A 23859-nucleotide genomic window follows, 5' to 3' on the forward strand; every position below is an offset into this window, starting at 1 on the left:
GTGAGACACCGGCAAGCGAGCCAAAGTGAGCGAGTCGCTAAAGTGAGCGTTGCGAAGGTCACTTGTGCCGACTCAGCGGCGTTCGGGTTGTAAACCAGGGGGTCAGAATAGTAAATATTGTGAGCAACTTGCATTGAAACTCATAGCTGGGGGCGGGGCCGTCTTCGCTCTATTTATATATTACCTCTAAGGTTGATATCTGTTCCTTTACCATACAGAGAGCAGACCTACAGTAGTGGAGCCAACATGGCCGCCCTGCACTGTGTCTTCATGCTGTGTGTCCTCATGGCTGTTGGCTGCTCTGGGAGGCTGCAGGTGGAGACGTCACAGCTGCAGGTGTCCAGAGGGGGCGCTGTTTCCCTGACACACAGCCACCTGGAGGTGAGGGTGGAGCAGACGGCTCACTGCAAGGTGGAGGTGGTGCTGAACGAACCCGTCACTCAGAGAGTAGGACAGCTACAGCCACCGGTGAGTGAGTGTTAGTGTTGGTTTTGTTGACTAAAATCTATGATGAAAAATGTTATGGTGACTAAAACATATTGACAACAGACAAAGAACTAGACTAAAATGTTAGGGAGGGACTAGCTCTGGTCCAGAGCGTCAGCGACTGAAGTGGGCGGGGTGCTGAGAGGTTTCCCACCGCAGAGAATAGACTTTCAACAACGCAAAACTACCTTTGGTTAGGTGAGAAGCGAAGTATTTTAGTTTATTTTAAGTTTAAGTTGTGCCGTCGGAGGGGCTGAGAAATCCTGGTCTAGTCTTTGAGTCACCCACCTGTCATAGCATCAGTGCAGCTGACGCTCTGGACCAGAGCTAGGGAGGGACTAGTGGAGAAGAGATCCAGTAGAAATAAAAGAGAAGTCATTTTATGTCTGGTTACGCTTGGGTGTTGCGCTATGAAAATCCCTTTGTGGGCTTGTAGATTAACTATTTTCCGCATGCAACCAAGCGTAAAATCAGCCGTTATGACGCCATCAAGGCCCGGCAGGCCGGCACAGTACATTTTTTCTTGTCAAAATCAAGATGTTAAAACTGTTAAAACCAAAAGATGTTCAGACGTTGGAAGGCGCATGTATTTAGACTCTAGAGGTTGGAGTTATGTCTGTTTTTGCGACCGTAGGTCGCATTTACTACCAAAACCTCCACCGGCTGTCTGTCTGTGAGTGAGTCAGTGAGTCCGTCACACTTTTGCCCTGCTCATATCTCCACAACCGTTGCCCCCATCCATGCCAAATTTTGCACACACACTCCTTGACTGCCAAACTACAACCTCCAAGGACCCCCGGAGCCCCAGGGACCCCCAGGTCCCTGGGGGACCCCCAGATGTAAAAAATGACCAAATGTGCTCACACGTCACACGTCACACTTTTTCCCTGCTTATATCTCCGCACCCGTTGACCCGATCCATGCCAGATTTTACACACACACACACACTCCTTGCCTGCCAAACTACAACCTCCAAGGACCCCCGGAGCCCCAGGGACCTGTCCCTGGGGGACCCCCAGATGTAAAAAATGACCAAATGTGCAAAAATGACCAAATGACCACCCCAACGGGGCTGCTCACGGGGAATTCCCGGGGACCACCGACTCCTGGTGCTCCAGAACGGATGCAAAAGTGGTGGCGCCCCCAGTGGAGGACCCCCTGCCACTGCAGCGCACATAAAATGCCCTAACTCGGCCTAGGAGCGTCCGGGAGAGCCGGGGCCGGTACCTATTCGTCCGCCAAGGCAACGCGGAGACCCCACCCCTCATTTCTCACATGGCCCTATTCTAGCGCCACCTTCAGGCCGATTTTTAAAACACATTTTTGGATTTGCTCCTACAGTTTTTGCCCTAAAATCACGAATATCACTACACAGCATGTCTACACTCATGTCATCAACATGGATCAGGAAGATTTTGGAAAAACACATTTTTGCCCTATTTGTGGAGATAAGCCACCTATGGTCGCTTATCTCCCGATTAGGGAGTCTTACTGGTATACTTGGTGTGTGTGTGTGTGTGTGTGTGTGTGTGTGTGTGTGTGTGTGTGTGTGTGTGTGTGTGTGCGTGTGTGCGTGTGTGTGCACGCGCTCCTGTGTGTGTGTGTTTGTGTGTTGGTGTGTGTTGTGTGCTATGATGTGTTGTTGTAGGTGTTTGACTGTGGCTTCCTGGAAGGTGAGGTCACTTATGTTCACAATGGCAGTCCTCTATTGGACCAGGACACTGTGATGCTACGAGTTTACAGGTTGGTTGGTTCTTCTACAGTCAATGCACAATTTACAATCAGGCATTTAACAGATGCTCTTTATCCAGGATACAACAGCAGTGACAATATAACCCTTGCCTTTTCATAGTAGCCTACCCAAAGTCACTTGATTGACCCTGTCTGTCTATCTGTCCTCCTGTCCAGTGGTGTAAAAGTAACTACGTACATTTATTTAAGTACTGTACTTAAAGGAGTAGTTCACCACTTTTCAACCTGTCTTCATATAATAGGTCCTCACTAATGTTCATGATAAAATATCACAATTTTTTTCTACTCAGTCCAAGTCTCCTAGGAGAGCTGTGGGAAGTTCAGAATCCATCGTCTTTTTGAAAGAAATATTTAGATTTTTATTATCGCGAGAACAATGGCTTCCACTTTAAAATTGCAACTTTTCAGGAATAGAAAGCCTGCAGTTTCTATAAGCTGGATTGGCAATCGATGATCTCACAAGACGATGGGTTTCTGACCTGCCCACAACCCTCCTCTGAGAAAAAAAAAAGAAAAAAGAAAAAAAAAACTATTTTTGACCAATTATATGAACATAGGTTGAAAAGTGGTGGAGTGCCCCTTTAAGTACAATTCTGAGGTATTTGTACTTTACTTGAGTATTTCCAATTTCCAATACATTTACTTCTACTCCACTGCATCCCAGATCCAAATATTGTGCTTAGTTACTTTGCTTGTATAATTATATTACGAAACATACATAAACCACTTTAGCCTACATATCGTGGTGCTAAAATTGGAACGATACAGAGAAGATTGTGACTCTACATGGTTCTCATCATGGTTCTCTAATATTCTCTGTATCGTTCCAATTTTTGCCCAAAGACAGCGCCCTGTTGCCAACAAAGGCATTTTGGTATTGCATCTGAAACGGCACTAGTGGTTGTTTAGGCTAAAACCTGTATAAAACCGTATATGGACCAATACTTATATAAAATATATATTTTGAAAAGCATGGTGTGGCCCCTTTAAGTAAAACATAGTACACAGTACTTTTTCTACCACTGACCCAAAGTCGCTTGTCTGTCTGTCTGTCCTCCTGTCCGTCCCATGTGTCCCACCAGGTTCACAGACAGTGAGACAGAGGTCCAGACGGTGGTGCTGTCAGTGTGGGTTTTAGAACCCCGTCCAGGGAGCCTGGTGTCTCTGGGCTCCTCCCCCCTGGTGGTGTCAGAGTTCTACGGCCTGTCCAACGCCATCGACGGCTCCGTCCTGCAGCTCAGCGCCCGGCCCCGCGCCGCCTGCACCCTGAGGCTCACCTCCTCCGAGACCAGCGCCCCCTACCTGGGGCAGCTGGTCACGCAGCTGGACTCTGGGCCCAGGAAGGGTGAGTTGACCAGGGTTGACCCCTTTTGAACCGAGGACCGATTCGTCAAAATGTCTTCTAAATCCCAAGTTTTCTTAAAAAAAAGAAAGAAAGAAGAATATATAATACTCTATATTAGAGGTTCTCAAAGGCGGCTTGAGCCCTGCCCTTTTATCCGTCTGTAAAAAGTGCCCTCTCCAGACCATGAATGTAGTTTTCACTATGGTAAAAGAAATGATTGTCCTCTTTCCATGCCATACCTGAAGGCAGCATTCAAGAAAATTGCCTTGTCCAAACTAGGGCATTCACGAATAGTGATTTTTAATATTCAAATTATTCGACCTCAAAGTATTCGAATAGTCAAGTATTCAACTATATGTAATAACTCATTCAAACGCTAATTTGCAAGCCTTGAAAACAACCATCAATTAACGGGTTAACTTTTATAGGCGGGGACAAAATGCAGGGTGCGTGAAATAACAGTCATCGATTAGCTGTGAGAGGTTTCCACTGCATAGTGGATGCGGAACTACTCAAGCTGCAGAGAGCAGACCTAAATACACAATGCGTCGGGGATAGACACGTTGTGAGCTTGTAGATCTGCTATTTTTGACACACTGCACTGTCTTACGACTGAACATAGCATAAGCATGCTTATGAAACTTGCGAGGAGAAACGAGTTCATTTTACTAGGAAAACTCAGAAAATGACTGTTCAAGCCTATCCTATCTATGTTCAACAACAACCACATTTATACTGTCCATCCTTCGTTCGCTACAAGCAGTGTTGTATTGTTGATTGTTTAGCCTCTGGATCCAGTCATTATAGTGATTGTTTCATGGGATGCACGTTATGTAAATGACTTCACGCTTGTCATTAACACCTCCGCTACTTAGCAGACCATTAATATGTACCGAGTCCGAGACCCATTCCAATGTTAATGAAGGCTGGTGTGACATGAGTTTCGACCCATTCAACAGTCAAGGCTAAGATGTGTTATGACATGCTACAGTATACAGTAACACACAAGCTTTACAAGATCATCAGTTCCAATCTGTGTCGCGAAACTCTCAGCCCGTTATCATAAATAAAATGATGGACGCCTGTACCTTTATTGGATAAGATAAGATAAAGTTGAATATGAAGCATGACATCAAAGCAAGTTGCGGTGAAGCGCGGTCCGAAAGAGCTACTGTAAAGAGAAGGGTGTCCTCTAAACTGGATATAGCCTACTCGACAAGACTAGAGGAATGAAACTCAGCAGCAATAGAAAGTCAAGTAGCCTAAAGTATTACACATTTTTGTCAGCAATGAGCATTGCTTGTTTTGGAGTGCCCCACTGCCCCTCCCCTCCTACACTGAGTGACTGTGCCATCTATGGTGACGGGCCAGCAGTGTATATGTCCGCACATCGATCACATAGGCTAGCCGTTACAGTGTGGTAGGATTTAAGTTTGACAACAATCAAACATGAATGGATTAGGAGAAATACTAACACCAGAGCTCACAGCTGCATGTCTGCTGTAGAAATATTTTCACGGATACAAAAAAATAAAATAAAATAAATATTAAAATTAATTTCAGCGAATATTCGAATATGATTTACAGTAATCGAATAGTGATTTGGTATTAGAATTTTCGAATATTCGAATATTCGGTGAATGCCCTAGTCCAAACTATCCTGAACTTGAATGCAGCATCTTAGGTTGGAATCGAGAAATGTGTAGAAATCAAGTATCGAAAATGGCTGATGTCTGCTATTTCCTATATTTTCACCAAAAGTCCCCTTTAGAAATTTCAGCCCCTGCCTCTCTAACATTCTCTGCACGTCCCTGCCCCCAACAGGCAGACAGACGGGTGCCTCGTGTCCGGGTAACCGGCCTTGTCTCCACGACGGGACGCGGCCCGTTCCCTTCCTGAAGACCTCCTGCCAGGAGTTCCTGGGCCTGGGGCTGAGGTACCAGCACCTGAGACCCCCGTCCCCCGACACGGACTACATCTCTGTGAGGGTGGAGATCAGAGAGACCTCCACCAGGGCACTGATGGAGGTAGTTACTACGCACCGCACGCACGCACCAGGGATGAGACGATATGAACTTTTCATATCACGATTATTGTGACCAAAGAAATCGCGATTTGCGATATTATCAGGATAATGAAAATATCTCCAACATCCATTATCATGGGGCGGAACGTTTGCCAAAAAATAGCAGATCTACAAGCTCGTTGTGAGCTTATCGTCCCATCCCTTATCGCTTAGCGTCCCATCCCTTATCGCCATCCCTAGCACGCACATGCAAGCAAGCGCACACGCATGCACACACAATTCAATTCCATTTGTATTTATTTTTTTAATTCAAAGCGCATGAGAAAAACATACATTTTCCATTGGGCTATATTGCGCAACTTTTCACAATTACACCACATAAAACCTCAGAATAATTCATCACCCGCTGGAGGGTCAATTAAATAAATTGTCTTCTTCTTCCACCAGACACAAGCGCTGTGGTTGCCGGTTCTAATCCACGGAGCCATGCAGAACCAGCCCCCGCAGGCCTCCTTCATGTCCTCATTCATCCTGGAGGTAACGGAACATACCCTTAACCCTTACCCCTAACCCTAACTTTTGTGGGCCCAGCCAAAAAACGTATATATAGGCCTACTGTATATACGGTCTGGCACTCAAGCGTTGGATTTGATAAAACGTAAATATACTTGTCTGGCGGTTTAACACTTTGAATGCCATCTATTAACTCAATGTTATTTATCTGATTTTCGATCGCTCCGTGCACACTGTGTACGCTGCATTGTGCGTGGCCGCCCCACATGTCTTCTTTCACGCAGAGAAGAAAAAACACAACCGCAAGTATCCATGAGTCCGCTATATTCCAAAGAAAAAGCGATGTGGGGGAAAAGTAGCCAGAAAAGGCCAGAAAAGGCCATTTTACAGCAGCCAGATATAATGGCTGTGAATGAGGAATTCAGGAGTCAGCAGCAGCGGCAGCTGTGGTGCGTCATGGGATATGTCAATTATTTTCGCCCACGAGCAGCCACCGCAGCACCTATTTACCTGGTAACCATGGTAACCAGGTAAGACGTCTGTGGACATCTTAACGGACAACTTTGTTTTTTTTACAACAAGGGTTCATATTTTAGATTGTAATTAGAGAAAAGAAAAAGTGAGTGTTAAAATGTTTTCATTTGCTTCGTTCTATTGTTTTATCACGTTTACCGTGCTAAAATGTGGGGCATGCGTACGCATGGGGGCATGCGCACAAGTGGCTAAATGTATTTTTAGACACATTAAGCCAGCAGTTTCTTTATTGCTATTTACAGTAACACTTCTAGCCCCCATAAGTCACATCCAACCATGAAAGGTTGCGTTGTATCTTGGGAATGGGCTTATTCTGTGTAAAATGACATATTTAGCCACTTGAACGCATGCCCCCAACCACTGAAATAAGAATCTCTAAAACAATAGAAAGAAGCAAATGAAATAATTTTAACACTCATCTTTTATATTCTTTAATTACAATCTACAATATGAACACTTGTTGTAAAAAAACTGAAGTTGTCCTTTAACGGGGTCGTGGCACTCAACGTGTAATAAATAAATGAACAATGTATTTATTTACCCTGGTGCAGGTGGACCAGTTCATCCTGACGCCATTGAGCAGGGCAGCGTTGGACGCCAGCGACCACGAGACGCCCCAGGAGCGGCTGGTGTTCAACGTGACGCTGCCCCCTGCTGGCGGCTACATCACCCACCTGGACGACCACACCAAGCCGCTGGGCTCCTTCACCTGGGCCGACCTCAACGAGATGCAGGTGGCCTACCAGCCGCCCAACGCCAGCCACGCCCACAGGAGGACCTACGAGGTAGTCATCGATTGATTGAAGACTTTAACAACCCATTTAGAACGGGTACACAGTATTGTGTATCGTTATTTTGTGCTTTAACTATTGAAAAATAGCAGATATACAAGCTCACAGCGCTGCGAGCTTGTAGATCTGCTATTTTTGAAGAATCGTGAAAATTAGATTTTTGACCCGATTCTATAAGCGTCTTTTGAATCCTTCTAAGATTTTTTGGAAAAACCCTATGTTTCTATGTCAGCAATCTGGCCAGCCATCGTCAAAGAAAAGCTCCTTTTCAACTAAATGGAGCTCAGTTAGTTGCTATTTTTCACTGGTTAAAGCATTCAATAATTCTAGGCCTAAATGGGTTAGTTTGACTAAGGGTTAGGGTTAGTTTTTAGGGTTAGGTTTAGGCATAGTTTTACTGAGGTTAGGGCTTGGGTTAGGTTTAGGCATAGTGGTTATAACATTCACCAGGTTAGCACTCACCAGCGTTGGCAGGTTAGCATTTCACCAGGTTAACATTCACCCGCGTCGAACAAATGGAACGTCGAACAAATGTTATGTCGCAATATCGACACGCTCCCATGCAGAGAATGTTAGAGAGGAAAGGGCTGAAATGTCTAAAAGGGCCGATGATCTTCTCTGCTGAGAAGGGAACTCCGAGAAAAACTGTCTGTGCTGGTAAATCATGTTGTCATTTATGTTTCATATCAACAGGTGGAGTTTACAGCTATAGACAGCAACTACGCCAGCAGCCCACCCATCCTGGTGCACTTCTCCATCAGGACCGCAGAAACCAAAGCTCCTCGAGTCTCCTGGAACATGGGTGAGATTATCATAACACAACTCAGTGGTTCTCAACCTGAGGGTCGGGACCCCCAGGGGCGTACCCAAATTATTTTGGGGGGTCCCCAGATGATTAACTTAGTGAGCAAAATTGTTTTTTTTCACTCAACAGTAAATAAACCAACATAAAATGTAAGTGTATAGAGGGTATCTGCACATTTCTAAAGTGACAATTGAAAGACTTTTTAATACCAAGTAGGTCGGGAGTGGCTTATTGTCGGTATCAGCCGGTAACACGCGGGAGTCTGTCCCCGTTACAATGCGCTAGACCCCTGGGAGATGGACTGCTGAGGTGGAGCGCCACACCTACCATCAGCTCCCAGTACTTGCCGCACAACTTGCCAAGCCGTGCTACTCATACGCTGAGTTGGCGGTGCCCGGAATCGAACCCATGACCTTGCGGTTCAAAGGCGAGAGCTCTACCGACTGAGCTACCCGGGCACATATACCTCATACCATAATACCATATACATACATAATACCTCTAGAGGCAGAAATTGTGAAAATAGCCGATCTACATGGCGTTGTGAGCATGTAGATCTGCTATTTTCACAATAGAACAGTGTTATACAAAATGCAATGCCTCAACACTTAGTGCTCGTCAGGGTGGGGGAGATTATCATCGTAAATCTACCTGACAGCATCTTCATGAACGCCCCAATAGAGTTAGCCTACAACAACTTAAATTATTCATATAAATCCCCTCGTAAACCATAGACTATTTTACCATGTCTATATTTCATATCTACATTTCATTACATGTTTACCAGTAAAACGCCCCAAAAGGCGAGAGAGACTGACACAATATGTCCATATATGGGCTTATACTGACGACATCAGGGATCTCCACATATGGGCATTAAAGGGACAAGGACAGAATTAATTTGCAAGTGTCGTTGCCGTGAAGCTGGTCACATTTGCGAATGAATTCTGTCTTGGCCATATATGGAGCCTCAACCACTGTAAAAGCTGAAATTATGTCGTTCTTGGTGGTGAGCCATCGGATTTTTAAAGTCATGTTAATGGGTTAAATGCGGGGGGGGCCCAGTTAAAATATGATTATTTTGGGGGTCGCGGCCTGAAAAGGTTTGAAAACCAGTGGTTTAATTAATGGTCACTTTTTTCCATTTGCAGGTCTGGACCTGTTGGAGGGCCAGTCTCGGCCAATCACGTGGTCCGATCTTCAGATCGTGGACAACGACAACATCAACGCCGTCTTCCTGGTGGCCGTGGACGGACCGCTGCACGGACGCCTCAGTGTCAGAGGTAAAGTAACTAAGTAGATTTACTCAACCCATTTAGACCTGGACTTATTTGATACTTTAGCTATTGAAAAATAGCAGATATACAAGCTCACAGCGTGGCACCAAGTGCCGCGCTGCAAGCTTGTAGATCTACTATTTTTTAAAAGTCGTGAAAATGTGTGCAAATCTTTGAATATGTGTATTTTAAAAGCGAACATTTGTTACTCAAATTTTACTTCTGGGGGGTCAAAATACTTTTTGGGGGTCCTTGACATGAAAATGTTTGAGCTCCACTTACAGAAACATAGGATTATCAAAAACATAGAAGGATTTAGAAGACACTTAAGACACTTATAGAATTGGGTCAAAACTTTGAAAGACACATTTTCACAATATTTTTTTGTTGTTGGAGATATTAAGCTTGCAGCGCGACACTCGGTGCTGCGATGTGAGCTTGTATATCTGCTATCTTTTTATAGTTAAAGTATTTTTATTTTTGCAATAGTGTGTTTTAAGTACAACTTTTCAGTTACTTTTACTTCACTGGAGTATTTCCAATTGTGAGGAGACTTGCAAATATTGTACTTTTACTTGAGTTACTAGTTGCCCGAGCTATATCTGAGGTCTATTCATGCCACGCCCGAGTTGCCCGAGTTGTAATTTTCTCATAATTAATTAATTTACATTAATTACTTACAGTATGTTGCTCCGATTATACAACAAAGGTCTCTATCGTTCAGAATTATTTTTTGTTCCTGAGCTGTCCCAGCCGGCGCTAATAGATGCCAATGTTATTCACCGAACTTCCGGTGCCAGTTCCGCCACCCAAAGTATAGGTGTGGACACCAACACGTCACGGGTGACTTCTCCTTTTGCTCCTAGCCTCGCTGCAGGAAAAGACCCAACCTCCCCCAGCCGATCACAGTCAAAGCAGCGGTGGTTGCGTAATCTCACTGGCACTGAGGAAAACATTAACCCTTTGTTGCTGGAGGCCGATGAAGTGTGTAACTAGAGACTCTCATCTTTCATATGGTGCATGGTTTGACATTCTCACACCAACACAGAATTAGGAAAAAAAAATTGTAAAAAACATTGGTGGCAGGGAAATGGGTAGGTCAGTTGCTCTCACCAGGTTGGCAGAGGTAGCGTAGCGCCCAGAGTTGCATTAGACCAGTGGTTCCCAAACCTTTTAGCTTGTGACCCAAAAGAGAGATTAGTGAGTCTTAAACATTTGTTTTCTAATGTATGGGATTCTTTTGATTTTCCTTTTATTGCTTCATGGAAATACTGGAAAAAGGGTTAGGGTTAATTGTTACAGTTAGTTTGAGAAACCAGTTAGATAGATCAATTTATCAGAATCTAACTGAAACTAACTGTGACATATGAGAAGGTTTTTTGAAAATCGTATAAATAATAATAGAGATAATAAGGAACAAAGAAACAAAAAAATTAAGGGACCCATATAAATGTGTCCGTGAACCACAAATGGGTCCCAACCCAGTGTTTGGGAGCCAGTGCATTAGACAAATGACAAATTGACACAAATTATAATAATAAATAATAAATTAAAAATTAAAAAGGGTTACAAAAATTGTGGGATAAAAAAAAACTTCTCTCTCTCTCTCTCTCTCTCTCTCTCTATCTCTCTCTCTCTCTCTCTCTCTCTCTCTCTCTCTCTCTCTCTCTCTCTCTCTCTATCTATCTCTCTCTCTCTATCTCTCTCTCTCTCTCTCTCTCTATCTCTCTCTCTCTCTCTCTCTCTCTCTCTATCTCTCTCTCTCTCTCTCTCTCTCTCTAGGCGGCAAGGCGTTCATGTTTCGTGTGGGCGACCTCAGAGCAGGCGTGGTGGTGTATCACCATGACGACAGCGACACCACGCGCGACCACATCGTGTTCCGCATCGGCGACGGCCGCCACAGCATCCGCCACAAGCTGCCAATCAACATCCTGCCCAAGGACGACACCCCGCCCCTCCTCATCAACAACGTGGCGCTGGAGGTAAAGGAGCACTACGCTCATTCTCAACGTTATCCAGTGGTTCCCAAACTTTTCTTTTAATCAAGGACCCCCAGAATTATAATTATGTATATTTGGCCACGGACCCCCATCTCAAAATATGTTGTTCCAGGGACCCACCCAGAAGCCAAAGATTTGAGTTGCAAATGTTCGCTTTAAAAATATATATGTTCAAAGAACACCCAGGACAGTTTTTGAATTGCTTGGTTCAGTATTTAGATATTTGGTATTATTTTTATTTTTGTTATATATTTTTTTTCCCTAAAAGTATTTCAAATACATAAAATCTGTCTGGGAGATCTGGCTTATCTATAAATGCGCATTATCTCTGTAAACCACATACCTTGTCTAGACGCGACCTACCGTTTGAAAGATACAGGCTCCACCACTCATCCCATAGACAAAAAAAAAAAGAAAAAGAGTGCAAACAAAGTTCTACTGGATCTCTTCTCCACTTTCTCCCTCCCTTATACTTTAGTCTAACTTATATTTGTAGACGAAATTGTCAATATATCTAGTCTTAGTTTTAGTAATCATACATAGCTTAGTTTTTATTTTGTTCTAATAAAGTTTTCGTCAGTGAAAAAAAGGTAGTCGACAAACATCTTTGTCATAGTTTTAGTCGACGGAATCAACACTACAATTGTCTGCCATGCTAAACTATATTACCCTTGTGTAGGTGGAAGAGGGCGGGGCCTTACGACTGGAGGAGTACATGCTATTGGCCAGCGACCTGGACTCCAGTGATGACTACATCCTGTACACAATAGTCTCCGCCCCCAGTGCCGGGCAGCTGCTCAAGAAGAGCTCCGCCCAGCATACAGGTACTGTACAAATGTCTACTGTGACTACAAATATGTCTACTAGGACTACAAATGTGTCTACTAGAACTAAACACATGACAGTTACAGTAGAACTACAAATATGTCTACTACGGGCAGCTGCATTTTGAACGTATTGGTGTTTATTGAGGCGCCTAGCAGGACCGTATAAATTATCCATCAATATCTAACCCAGCCCACAGTTTTTTTTTCTTCTTTTTTTTAAAGACTAACCAAAGCTTCCAAAAACCCATTTATGTGTTCCTTTGGCTCATGGGGACCTGGTATAATACCAACAACTATGATATTGTTCTTCTTAAACCATTCCTCCCTTGGAAGGTTCATAACTGCTAAGTACATTACACCAACAGAGTTATTAATATTTTTATAGGGCTGGAACCAGTCAACATTTAGCATGAAACCTAGATTTCCAAAATCTTGAAAAAAATGGCTTGCCTTCATAAACAACAAAGTCCTTCCATACTTGCCCATCAAAAATGTCAGCATATAATCCCTCCTTAAAGCTATACTCTGGAAGTTGCTCAACTACTGGTCAGTAGCGGTAGCCTATTGCTTTTTTCGGCCTGGAGACAATGTATACGGAAGAATGCAGATGACGTAATTTTGGACAAACTACAAATGTATTGTAATTGTTTCCATTTATAGATATATCCTTCCTAGGCGTTAAACTAAATGTTTTACTCAGTACACGAAACAGTATTCTGAATATTTTTAAGATTGAATCAAATGCCAGGTCAGAGACTGTGAATAATGACTTCCACTTTGACAGTAACAAAAGCATGAATGTGATGATGGCATGTTGCCCACATCTAGCCTCATCTGGATCTTCTCGGCTGTCTTGCCCATTGTCTTCATTCTCACTCCAAACTTCTTGGTCCTCAGAATGTGACTAAAATGAGAAAGAAACAGAAACAGAAACAGAAAACAATCAGATCAGCAGGATGAAATTGAAATGTGAATTCCGCAACTGGGCTGATTAACCAGGCTATGTAGGCCTATGTCTACTAGGGCAATGTTTCTCAACCTTTTTTCTGCATGGGCACACTTTTCATGTTCCAAGAATCCATGGGCACACCAACATAATACGGGGGTGTAAATATCGTCACTGTCGGGAAGAAAACCTTGTATCTCCAAGTTTCAAATTTGTACGTTTCTTCGCAAAGTAAAGCCCTGCTTCATCATACAAGGCTGTCGCACAACAGAAGTGAAAACAGCAGATCTACAAGCACACAACGCCTCACCTCGCACCTCGAGGCATTGTGTGCTTGTAGATCGGCTGTTTTCACTAGTTTAAAATGATAAATACAATACTGGCTTTCAAGGGGCACACTTGACCCTTCTCAGAGGCACACCAAAGGTCCCCAGGCACAGTGGTTAAGAAACACTGTACTAGGGTGTATTTTTGGGTTGTTTTAGGTAATTGTTTTTAGTAGTTTTTTGTCTAGTTGTGATTGTTTTGGGGTACTCTATACTTTTTGGGATTTTGCATTTCCTGAATAAATAAATAAATAATCACTGTTTTGGAAATACGAGGTCCCACCCTCCTCCCCCACTGACAGGTCGGCGTGTATCATGGTGTCCTCTCTCCAGCAGGGGGAGCTCTCTCAGGGTCTCATGTATTAACTCATATAGTGCCAATCCCGAGAAGACTCGTGAAAAGTACTCAGAGTACCCGGAGTGCCAATCCCGAGTATACTCGTGAAAAGTAATATATTACTGTAACGGCGGATACATTACCGAGTACAATGGCCGGAGGTCCGGAGACGAAATCCGTCGCTGATTTTGCATCATCACGGCTCCACGAGCACAAAATAGTCCCATCCATAACATTGAGGTGGACGGCCGATCTCATCTTTAATGTCCATTATCTCAAAACTACACTTTAGAAGCTAGGATGGAGGCAGATGCTCGCTTATGTTACACATATATAAAAGCTCCGGTCCGCCATTACACAACTCCACGTGGACTACGATCGGTTCCGGCGCAGGACGCAATGACGTCAGACCGGAAGTGTTTGCGCTGTGGACTTCTGGCCTTCAAAATAAGATAACGGGGGTGATGCCAACCTGAGACTGGCATCGTGGACTTTATAATCCGTTAATTTCATGGGCACTAAATGAGTTAATTAATGTGTGCTCCCGTAGGTGTCATGGTGGATAGCTTCCTCCAGAGGGAGCTCTCCCAGGGTCTCATCTATTACAAACACTCGGGAGACGAGACCTTCGAAGATGCCTTTGACTTCACGCTGTCCGACAGCCACCAGCCTCCCAACCTATCACAGCGCCATGTGAGTACCACGACACGCCCACTGACACGCCCACTGACGCACATCTCTAGCAGTGTTACATTTTGATTTAGTTTAGTCATAGACGTTTGAATGAATTTCTTTTTAGTTTTGGTTCATATTTTAGTCATCTGAAATGGGTTTTTTTTAGGCTAGTTTTAGAAAATGACATAACATAAGACTTTAGTTGACTAAATCTACAGTTTTTGTCATAAAAAAAAGCATAATGGCTGGTTTTTCGCTTGGTTGCATGCAGATCAACAAGCTGTCAACTTGTAAATCTGCTATTTTCAGAGCGCAAGACCAGAGTGCAACCAAACAACTTTTAATACTGGATCCCGTCTCCAATATTGCCTCCCTAACATATTAGTCTAGTATTTACTTTGTGACAAAATTGTCAGTATATATGTAAAAGTAATTTTCAAGCGATACAAACAAACGATAAGCTAGTCTGGAATTCTCCTTTAAGTGTAATTTCTTTATTCATAATGTTCCAATATTCAATGACAAAAGAACAATTCACTGGTTAATCGTAATTATTTGCATGACAATTATTCATCAACTTCATGGTGACTTCTAGTCCTCTGTTCAGAATGAAGTAGGCCTACGGCATCAGGCAGACTGCCTCGAGCATTGCACATGAACCCATTAGCGTCTTCTCTCAGAGCCCTCACTGTTCATTAGCGCAAACATCCCAACCTGGAGATTTTAATTTCCGGGAGGTGGGTCCATTTGCATGTGCAAAGCGTTATTTCGACCAAATCGACAAATGGGCAGATGACAACATCAACATCCCCAAAATGATTAAATAGAAGATGGTAATGATATTCAAGGTAAGTTAGGTTGCAACTGCTTGCTATCTGTGCAGTGCTTGCTCCACCATCATATTAACTATTTGTTGTTAGATTGTTCCTGATTAATATGCAAAAATCACGATACAGTAATATTAACTATATGATGGCAGAGCAAGCACTAGTCTGCACAGATACTGTGTCTTTGTACAGAGTAACACTGCAACCTAACTACCATGAATATTGTGGATGTACCCTTTTATTTAATCCTTTTGGGGATTTTGATATCAATGTTGTCATCTGCCCATTTGTCAATTTGGTAAAAAGAAATTGGTTGAACAGAACTTTGGGACCATCGCTCCATTGTTTACAATGGTTTGTAATGCAGTCCCAGGAAGTCATGTGATCCAAGATGGCCGCGGTGTGAATATGGTCTATTGCAGGGGTCTTCAACGTTTTCAGGCCAAGGCCCCTTAGTTGAAAGAGAGATGAAGCAGGGACCCCCTCAACCTTTTCATAGATTCCATATAGTTTCATTGTTTGACAGCACAATCGTTAATGTATTTTGGATTCATGTCAATTTGTGTTTTCAGATATTTAACCACTTGAACTGTCAATACTTACTAAACTTGACCTTTAACTCTGTACTTGGTCTGCTCTTTTTTTTTCCTCTACACCAAACCTCTTGTGAGCTTGTAGATCTGCTATTTTCGGCTAAAGTTCTCTGAATATAGACGCTAGGGTTCAAGTGGTTAATATAAAAAAGTTGAAAAAAAGGTTTCTATCACACAAAGATTTGGAGGACCCCCTGTAGTAACTCTGAGGACCCCCTAGGGGTCCCGGACCCCCTGTTGAAGACCCCTGGTCAATATAAGGCAGTGATGTCATTACGTGCGCATCCCGCATCAAAAACTCATTCAAGTCGCCCAGGGACTCATTCATGTCATGGTCCTGGGGTCCCGGGGATGCGCCTCCATTGGAGTCCATGTTAAAATAATCTACTTCTTCTACTTAAGTTGCTATATTAGTTTAGATAGTTTAATTCTTTTTTTAATGTATTGTGTAAGATAAACACTGTAAAGATTTATTATCAGTTAAACCTGGAACAGCTAAAAACTATTTTCACTAGTGGTTCTCAAAGTGGGGTCCTGGGTCCTTGAGGGAGTTCCAGGGGGTCCCCAGATAAATGATAGTTAGGACTCGGTGAACAAATGGAACCAAATGGACCTGTTCCATTTGTACTCTAGTATTTTAACATTTAATATAAATTGGGGTCCCAGTGATATAAATATAATTAAACGGGTGTCTGTAGCCTAGTGTATTTAGAAATCCTAGTTCTAAGTTCAAACATTAGCCAAATTGTAAAATAAATATAAGAAATAGGCAATAATTTTGAAAATAGCCGTTCTACAAGTTCACAGCGCTCGAAAACATTGTATTGACTTTTCTGGGACCCATTTGAATGACCACCTGTGGGTCCCGGGACCCATTACATTGAAAACCTAGTAACATCACTGATAAGGCATGTCTTAATTACCTTGGGAGACCCACTTGAGTTTGTGCTCCAGCTCAACACAAGTTGAGTTTAGTGTAGAACCAGGCAACAACATGTGCCGTGCATCAGGGACGTGCAGAGACTGTTAGAGAGGCTTCTAAAAGGGACTTTTGGTAAAACTATTGAAAATACCTATTTTCGGTGCGTGATACCACACTGAACTAAGCATAATCAAGTAAATACTGGAGATGTGGCATATTAAAAATTTCTTCAAGGTATTCTTAAAAGTCCTTAAATTGGTACGCTCTCTCTCTCTCTCTCTCTCTCTCTCTCTCTCTCTCTCTCTCAGACGGTGGTGGTCCAGGTGTTCCCGGTGAAGGACCAGCTGCCTATGGAGGTGTCCGGTACGCTGCGCTCTGTGACGCTCAGGGAGACGGAGGTGGTCCACCTGACGCAGGCTCAGCTGCACTTCACAGACAGAGAGCATCCCGACACTGACCTGACCTACGTGGTGACCCAGGCCTGTTACAGCCCCACCCGGCCAGGGTGAGTAGGACTGATACTACCCCCAGGGGTGTCGCACCAGATTCTGAGCCCTGGGTACTTTAACTATTGAAAAATAGCAGATATACAAGCTCGCAGCGCGGCACCGAGTGCCGCGCTGCGAGCTTGTAGATCTGCTATTTTTGAAAAATCGTGAGGATTTGTCCAAGTCTATAATATTTCAAATCCACATAGTTTTTTTTTTTTTTTTTTTTTTTAAACCTATGTTTCTATGTCAGTGGTGCTCAGACTTTCTCATGTCAAGGACCCCCAAAATGATATGTATTTGGCCACGGACCCCCATCTCAAAAGTTCCAGGGACCACCCAGAAGCAAAATTTTAGTTACAAATGTTCGCTTAAAAAATACATGTATTCAAAGATTTGCACACACGACACGACCTTTCAAAAATAGTGAGCGCGGTTAGCTTGTATAACTGCTATTTTTCAAAGCTAAAGTATAAACTAATTAAGGCCCCTCCACCTTGGTCCCTGGTAACTCACTCCTACTCCCACAAAGTCTTGTTTAGTCGCTAGTTTAAAGTCTTCTTCCAATCACCATGATATGTGTTTTGTTAGAATATGCAGTAGGAGGGGTGTGGCAAATGCAACCCATGAATAGTACCCCACTAACCCACTAGTTCCCCAATAATACCCCACCCAGTAGGACTAATACGCACCTTGGAATGCCCATATATGGACATAATGTGTCAGTCCCATGTGGTCTATAGTGTCAGACATCTATGATGTCAGTCATCTCCATTTTCGGAAAAAGTTTATTTTTTAATTAAAGTCAAAATGAAGATACAATGTATTAGAGAAATGGAGATGATTGATGATCGATTTGACATGTGGCCCAAGTGTGAGCAACCAAAACTGTGGCAGGACTGGTGCAGAAAAATAAAGTTTATCTGACATGGATGGAAAGAGTAAAGTCGGAACAGTCTGGTTGCTAATTAATCGCGTTAATTAATTTTAGGCTAATGGACGCAGGGCGTCTGTTCTACGCGGACGTCACCACCAGCATGAAGAAAGACCCCATGGTCCCCGTGTTGAAGTCCTTCACTCAGGTACAAGCACGCACACACACACGCACGCACGCACGCACATACTCACACACAAACACACACAGGGACGTGCAGAGAACGTTAGAGAGGCAGGGGGCTGACATTTCTAAAAGGGCCTTTTGGTGAAAACATTGAAAATAGCCGACCTCCAAGCTCACAAGGCATCGCGATGTGACGCGTTGTGAGCTTGGAGGTCGGCTATTTTCGGTACTTAAAAAAAACTTTTCGGTACTAACACACTAAACTAAGCATAAAAAAGGCAATACTGGAGATGTGGTGTGGATTTCTACACAGTGAGGGCAATTCTTTCAACATAAGATGCTGCATTCAAGCTCAGGAGTTTGGTCATTGTCTTCAATGCTGCCTTCAGGTATGGAGAGGGCACTTTTTTGCAGACGGATAAAAGGACAGGGGCTCAAGCGCCACACACACACACACACACACACACACACACACACACACACACACACACACACACACACACACACACACACACACACACACTCCATCAGTTGAAGTCCTTCACACAGGCACAGAGTGATTAAGAAGTACTCACATTGTTTTTACTTAAAAGTATCAATTCCGCTTTAAAATGTAGTGGATTAAACCTAACTTTCTGTAGTATAACACAAGGTTCGCCAATTGGCCGGTTGGCGGGTACACATATCTATGACTTATAAAAACATATTTCCATATGTCACTAAGGCTTAAAAAGATCAAGTCAGTTTTAGTGAGTATGTCATATCTTAGTTTTACTAAGTATAAGTTGTTAAACTGGAGTGATTAATAGTGTGACAGGCTGACTGCACCCACTTTGAGAAACCCTGCCCCATAGCAGTGGTTCTCAACCTTTTCAGTCCGCAACCCCCAAAATAATCATATTTTAAGTCTTGAGGCATTACATTTTGTATAACACGGTTCTATTTTCACAATTTCTGCCTCAATTATTTGACAATTTGGCCAATGTATAAGGTCATTTTAGAGGTAATAAAAAGTCCTTAAATTGTCACTTTAGAAATGTGTAGATACCATGCACTTAAAAGTTATGTTGGTTTGTTTACTGCTGAGTGAGATAACATTATTGTATCTGGGGACCCTCCAAAATAATGGGGGTCCCGACCCACAGGTTGAGAACCACTGTCCTATAGAATAAATAAAACTCTCTCTCTCTCTCTCTCTCTCTCTCTCTCTCTCTCTCTCTCTCTCCTCTCAGAATGCAGTGAACCACATGAAGGTGTCCTACATGCCTCCCATAGAGGACATTGGGACGGAGCCCCTGCTGGTGCAGTTTGTCTTCTCGGTCAGCGACCACCACGGAGGGACCCTCACCGGACTGACCTTTAACCTCACCGTGACCCCCGTGGACAACCTGGCCCCAGAGGTCAGAGGTCACAGTTAGGGAGCTTGTAGATCTGCTATTTGTTGGCAAGTGTTTCGCCCCAAGATAACGGATGTTTGGGATTTTTTGATTATCGTGATAATATCGTAAATGGCAATGTCTTTGGTCACAATCGTGATATGAAATGTTCATGATAACCGATATTATCGTTTATCGTCATAAAAAAACACTCAAGATGATCTAATCTAATAAAATTTAAATTTATCGTAATATCGTCCTCCGGTCATGCACTGGGATCAATTCACCTTTTATTTGCCGAGCTGCATATCCGGTACCATTTAAACCCTCAAAACAGACCTGGAAATAATGTACTTGAACCCTAACCCTATAGTCACAGTCACAGCCACGATGACTGCATGAAGACTCATCTCTTCAGACTCCACCTTAGCCTGTAGTGAGACTTAGCTTCGATGACCATTACAGTCTTATGGAAACGTTAAATTGTCATTTATATGTTATTTAGACAGATGCCATATGTTCATTGTTTACCTGGCACCTATTAGTTTCAATGTACCGGTAGTGCATTGAGCTTCCCCTCTAGTAACTCTGGGGACCCCCTAGCAGTCCCGGACCCCCTCTTGAAGACTCTTGTTGTATATTGATACTGCTGACGATGTTTCCCCAGGCGTTCAGCAACCTCCTGCGGGTGGAGGAGGGCGGGGGGGCCCTGCTGACGGAGGAGCACCTCCTGGTGCGCGACGGGGACACGGCGGAGGAGGCGCTGAGGGTGGAGGTGCAGAGGGGAGCGCTGCACGGCCGGGTGGAGGTCCAGGGCAGAGAGCTACGCCCCGGAGACGCCTTCACCCTGAAGGACCTGAGACAGCTCAGAGTCAGGTCAGGATCGGTGGTGGGAAAAAGTATTAGGGATGCACCGATATATCGACCACACATCGGTATCGGCCGATGTTTGCCGTTATCGGTCAATATCGGTATCGGCAAATAAAGCTGATGTGTAACCGATGGCAGTAGCCGATATTTATCTGTTGTTGATAAGCATACATTTTGTGCTGGCTGTTTGTGTGTGGGTATTTGCAGCCTACCAGGACCGTAGATTTTGAAGTTATTTCTTATAATGTTGATTTGTTTGTTTCCCTGGCCCAAAAGAGGAAATGATAACACCAAAAACGAATTAAACAAATATCAGTATTAGTGCGTGTGTAGTCTCGCGTAGGCAGACAACTATTCCACAATCTCTGAATGCTATATAGAGTCAGCTCCCTAACGGCGAGTAATGGAAACGGGCATTACCGTTCAAGAAAATATATTTTAAAATGTCATTTCTGCTAAGCAGCAAGCTAAACATGTTTATATGATTTTTATTTATATAATGATAAATGTGTGCGATGTGAGACTGAAACGGAAGTGACGAGGGGGCTTCACTTCCGCTTCATCTCGCACTCATCATTTCTGCTCCGGTTTGCCAGACTGTATGCTGGGAGCATTTGACCAAATCGTGGAGGCAACAGTCTGGCCACGCGAGACTAGTGCGTGTGGGTCCCCACTCAATTGTGAAACCATTTCCTCTCCCCCAAAATTTGGGGGAACCAATCAGGGCCCAGCATGGGTCTGGTCTAACCAATCATGTCCAGAGCCATTTTTTTACCCACCCCTTGGAAATTAATATTCTGCTCGCGAAAATTCTGTTCGGTATCTGTGATAATAGGCAGTTGCCATATATGGAGAAGGCAGCACTTCCTGTACCCTTGATCTGTATCATGAAATGTTGAGTTTCCCAGTTTGTGCATATACCAGTGTTTGTGTTCAATAATTACTTGTTACATGTGAATGCAAGTAAAGATGTTAAGTGTGTGTGTGTGTGTGTGTGTGTGTGTGTGTGTGTGTGTGTGTGTGTGTGTGTGTGTGTGTGTGTGTGTGTGTGTGTGTGTGTGTGTGTGTGTGTGTGTGTGTGTGTGCAGGTACATCCATGATGACTCAGAGACAGTAGAGGATACAGTACATCTGACTGTGACCGATGGACATAACTCTGCTGCTGTAGTTCTGCATGTGCAGGTCAGACACACACACACACACACACACACACACACACACACGCGCGCGCGCACACACACACACACACACACACACACACACACACACACACACACACACACACACACACACACACACACACACACACACACACACACATGTACATTTTAATTCTTTATTTCAGGGGTCTTCAACGTTTTCAGGCCAAGGACCCCTTAGTTGAGAGAGAGATGAAGTTAGTTTCATCGTTTGACAGCACAATCATCTGTGTATTTTGGATTCATATCAATTTGTGTTTTCAGATATTTAACCACTTGAACTGTCAATACTTAATAAACGTAACCTTTCACTCTGTTCTTAGTCCCTAGGTCCCCTCTACACCAAATCTCTTTACCAAAAATAGCCGATCTACAAGCTCACATTGTGAGCTTGTAGATCTGCTATTTTTGGCCAAAGTTCTGAACGCTAGGGTTCAAGTGGTTAATATAAACAAAGGAGATAAACGGCCTGGAGGACCCCCTGTAGTAACTCTGAGGGCCCCCTAGGGGTCCTGGACCCCTGTTGAAGACCCCTGCTTTATTTGAATCCACAAATTCATCACAAATACGAATCTATCCTCCCTCCCTCCTTTCCTCTCCTCAGGTGCTGCCGGTGAACGACGTGCCTCCCCAGCTGGGGGTGGGGCTGTGGGCGGGGCTGAGCTGCGAGGAGGGTGGGCGTGTCCAGGTGACGGTGGACTACCTGTCGGCCACGGACGCCGACAGCGAGGACGAGCAGCTCACCTACATGCTGGCCAGAGCGCCCTCTAGGGGAGAGCTGCAGAGGGCGGGGATCGCTGTGGACAAGTTCTCCCAACGAGACCTGCTGCAAGGGAGCGTCTACTATGTTCACACAGGTTCATTAACATCTAATTAACATCTAATCTACATTTAATTAACATCTACTATGTATGTAGCGGCGGATCGGAACGACGCAGAATATTCAGTGATTTTTGTCAATGTTGGTGAAAAAATGCTCTGATTCGTAGCAGTCAATGAGATATTCCGTCTAAGCCTTTAAACCAATGTTATTGTTTACATTTACGTTCTAGGAGGGGAGATCGGGTTGACCTTTAAACCAGTGTTATCACTTGCGCAAGCAGAGCGCACACGTACTGTAATCGGTAATATAAGAGCGTTCTTGGTAATGTCTTCATTAACAGCCAATGAGGCCAGCAGCGCACACCTCGTGTCGCACTCTGTTTGCACACAAGTAGGCCATTTGTGGCCGGTTTATACGTAAATGGTAAATGGTAAATGGTGCATTTATATAGCGCTTTTAATCCAAAGCGCTTTACATAGATTGTGCATTACATTCACCCATTCACACACACATTCATACACCAGTGGCGGAGGAAGCCATGCAAGGCACCAACCAGCTCACCGGAGGCAATTAGGGGTTCAGAGTCTTGCCCAAGGACCCTTCGACATTAACTCAGGGGGAGCCCGGATTCGAACTGGGAACCCTTCGGGATTTATACCCTTTGTGCTCTAATACCAGTTTCTCTACCCCAGCTACGTGAGACGCAAGTTGGCACCTCGACAGAGTTCAGTTCTAGTTGTTACTGTTTACGTTCTAGGAGGGGAGATCGGGGCGGACCTTTAAACCAGTGTTATTGTAATTGTTTACGTTCTATTAGGGGAGATCAAGGCGGACCCCGTCTAAGCCTTTAAACCAGTGTTATTGTTTATGTTTAGGAGGGGAGATCGGTGCGGGCCTTTAAACCAGTGTTATTGCGACCGTTAGGTCGCAGTTACTATAAAAACCTCCATCGGCTGTCTGTCAGTCTGTCACACGTCACACTTTTGCCCTACTCATATCTCCGCCACCGTTCCAACGATCCATGCGAAATTTTGCACACACACTATCCTTGGCTGCCAAAC

The 23859-nt window shown here is 43.9% G+C and overlaps 1 protein-coding gene across 1 annotated transcript in view; it reads left to right on the forward strand.

Annotated features, from left to right (window-relative positions):
- Window positions 1–246: 246 nt before the first annotated feature.
- Window positions 247–23859, forward strand: part of frem1b (Fras1 related extracellular matrix 1b) — a gene marked incomplete at both ends in the record, with an annotated part of 62474 nt that continues 38861 nt past the window's right edge. The window contains 17 exons of the mRNA XM_080731322.1: window positions 247–468; window positions 2135–2229; window positions 3321–3583; window positions 5408–5610; window positions 6057–6146; window positions 7208–7441; window positions 8141–8249; window positions 9404–9535; window positions 11312–11511; window positions 12209–12353; window positions 14516–14658; window positions 17291–17487; window positions 18462–18552; window positions 19763–19930; window positions 20574–20782; window positions 21865–21958; window positions 22580–22832. Coding sequence (XP_080587448.1) covers window positions 247–468; window positions 2135–2229; window positions 3321–3583; window positions 5408–5610; window positions 6057–6146; window positions 7208–7441; window positions 8141–8249; window positions 9404–9535; window positions 11312–11511; window positions 12209–12353; window positions 14516–14658; window positions 17291–17487; window positions 18462–18552; window positions 19763–19930; window positions 20574–20782; window positions 21865–21958; window positions 22580–22832 — 2848 coding nt within the window. The remainder of the gene's footprint in view (window positions 469–2134; window positions 2230–3320; window positions 3584–5407; window positions 5611–6056; window positions 6147–7207; window positions 7442–8140; window positions 8250–9403; window positions 9536–11311; window positions 11512–12208; window positions 12354–14515; window positions 14659–17290; window positions 17488–18461; window positions 18553–19762; window positions 19931–20573; window positions 20783–21864; window positions 21959–22579; window positions 22833–23859) is intronic.

Source organism: Nannobrachium achirus (assembly GCF_963921795.1).
Source record: "Nannobrachium achirus genome assembly, chromosome: 1".
In the NCBI taxonomy this organism is placed as follows: Eukaryota; Metazoa; Chordata; class Actinopteri; order Myctophiformes; family Myctophidae; genus Nannobrachium; species Nannobrachium achirus.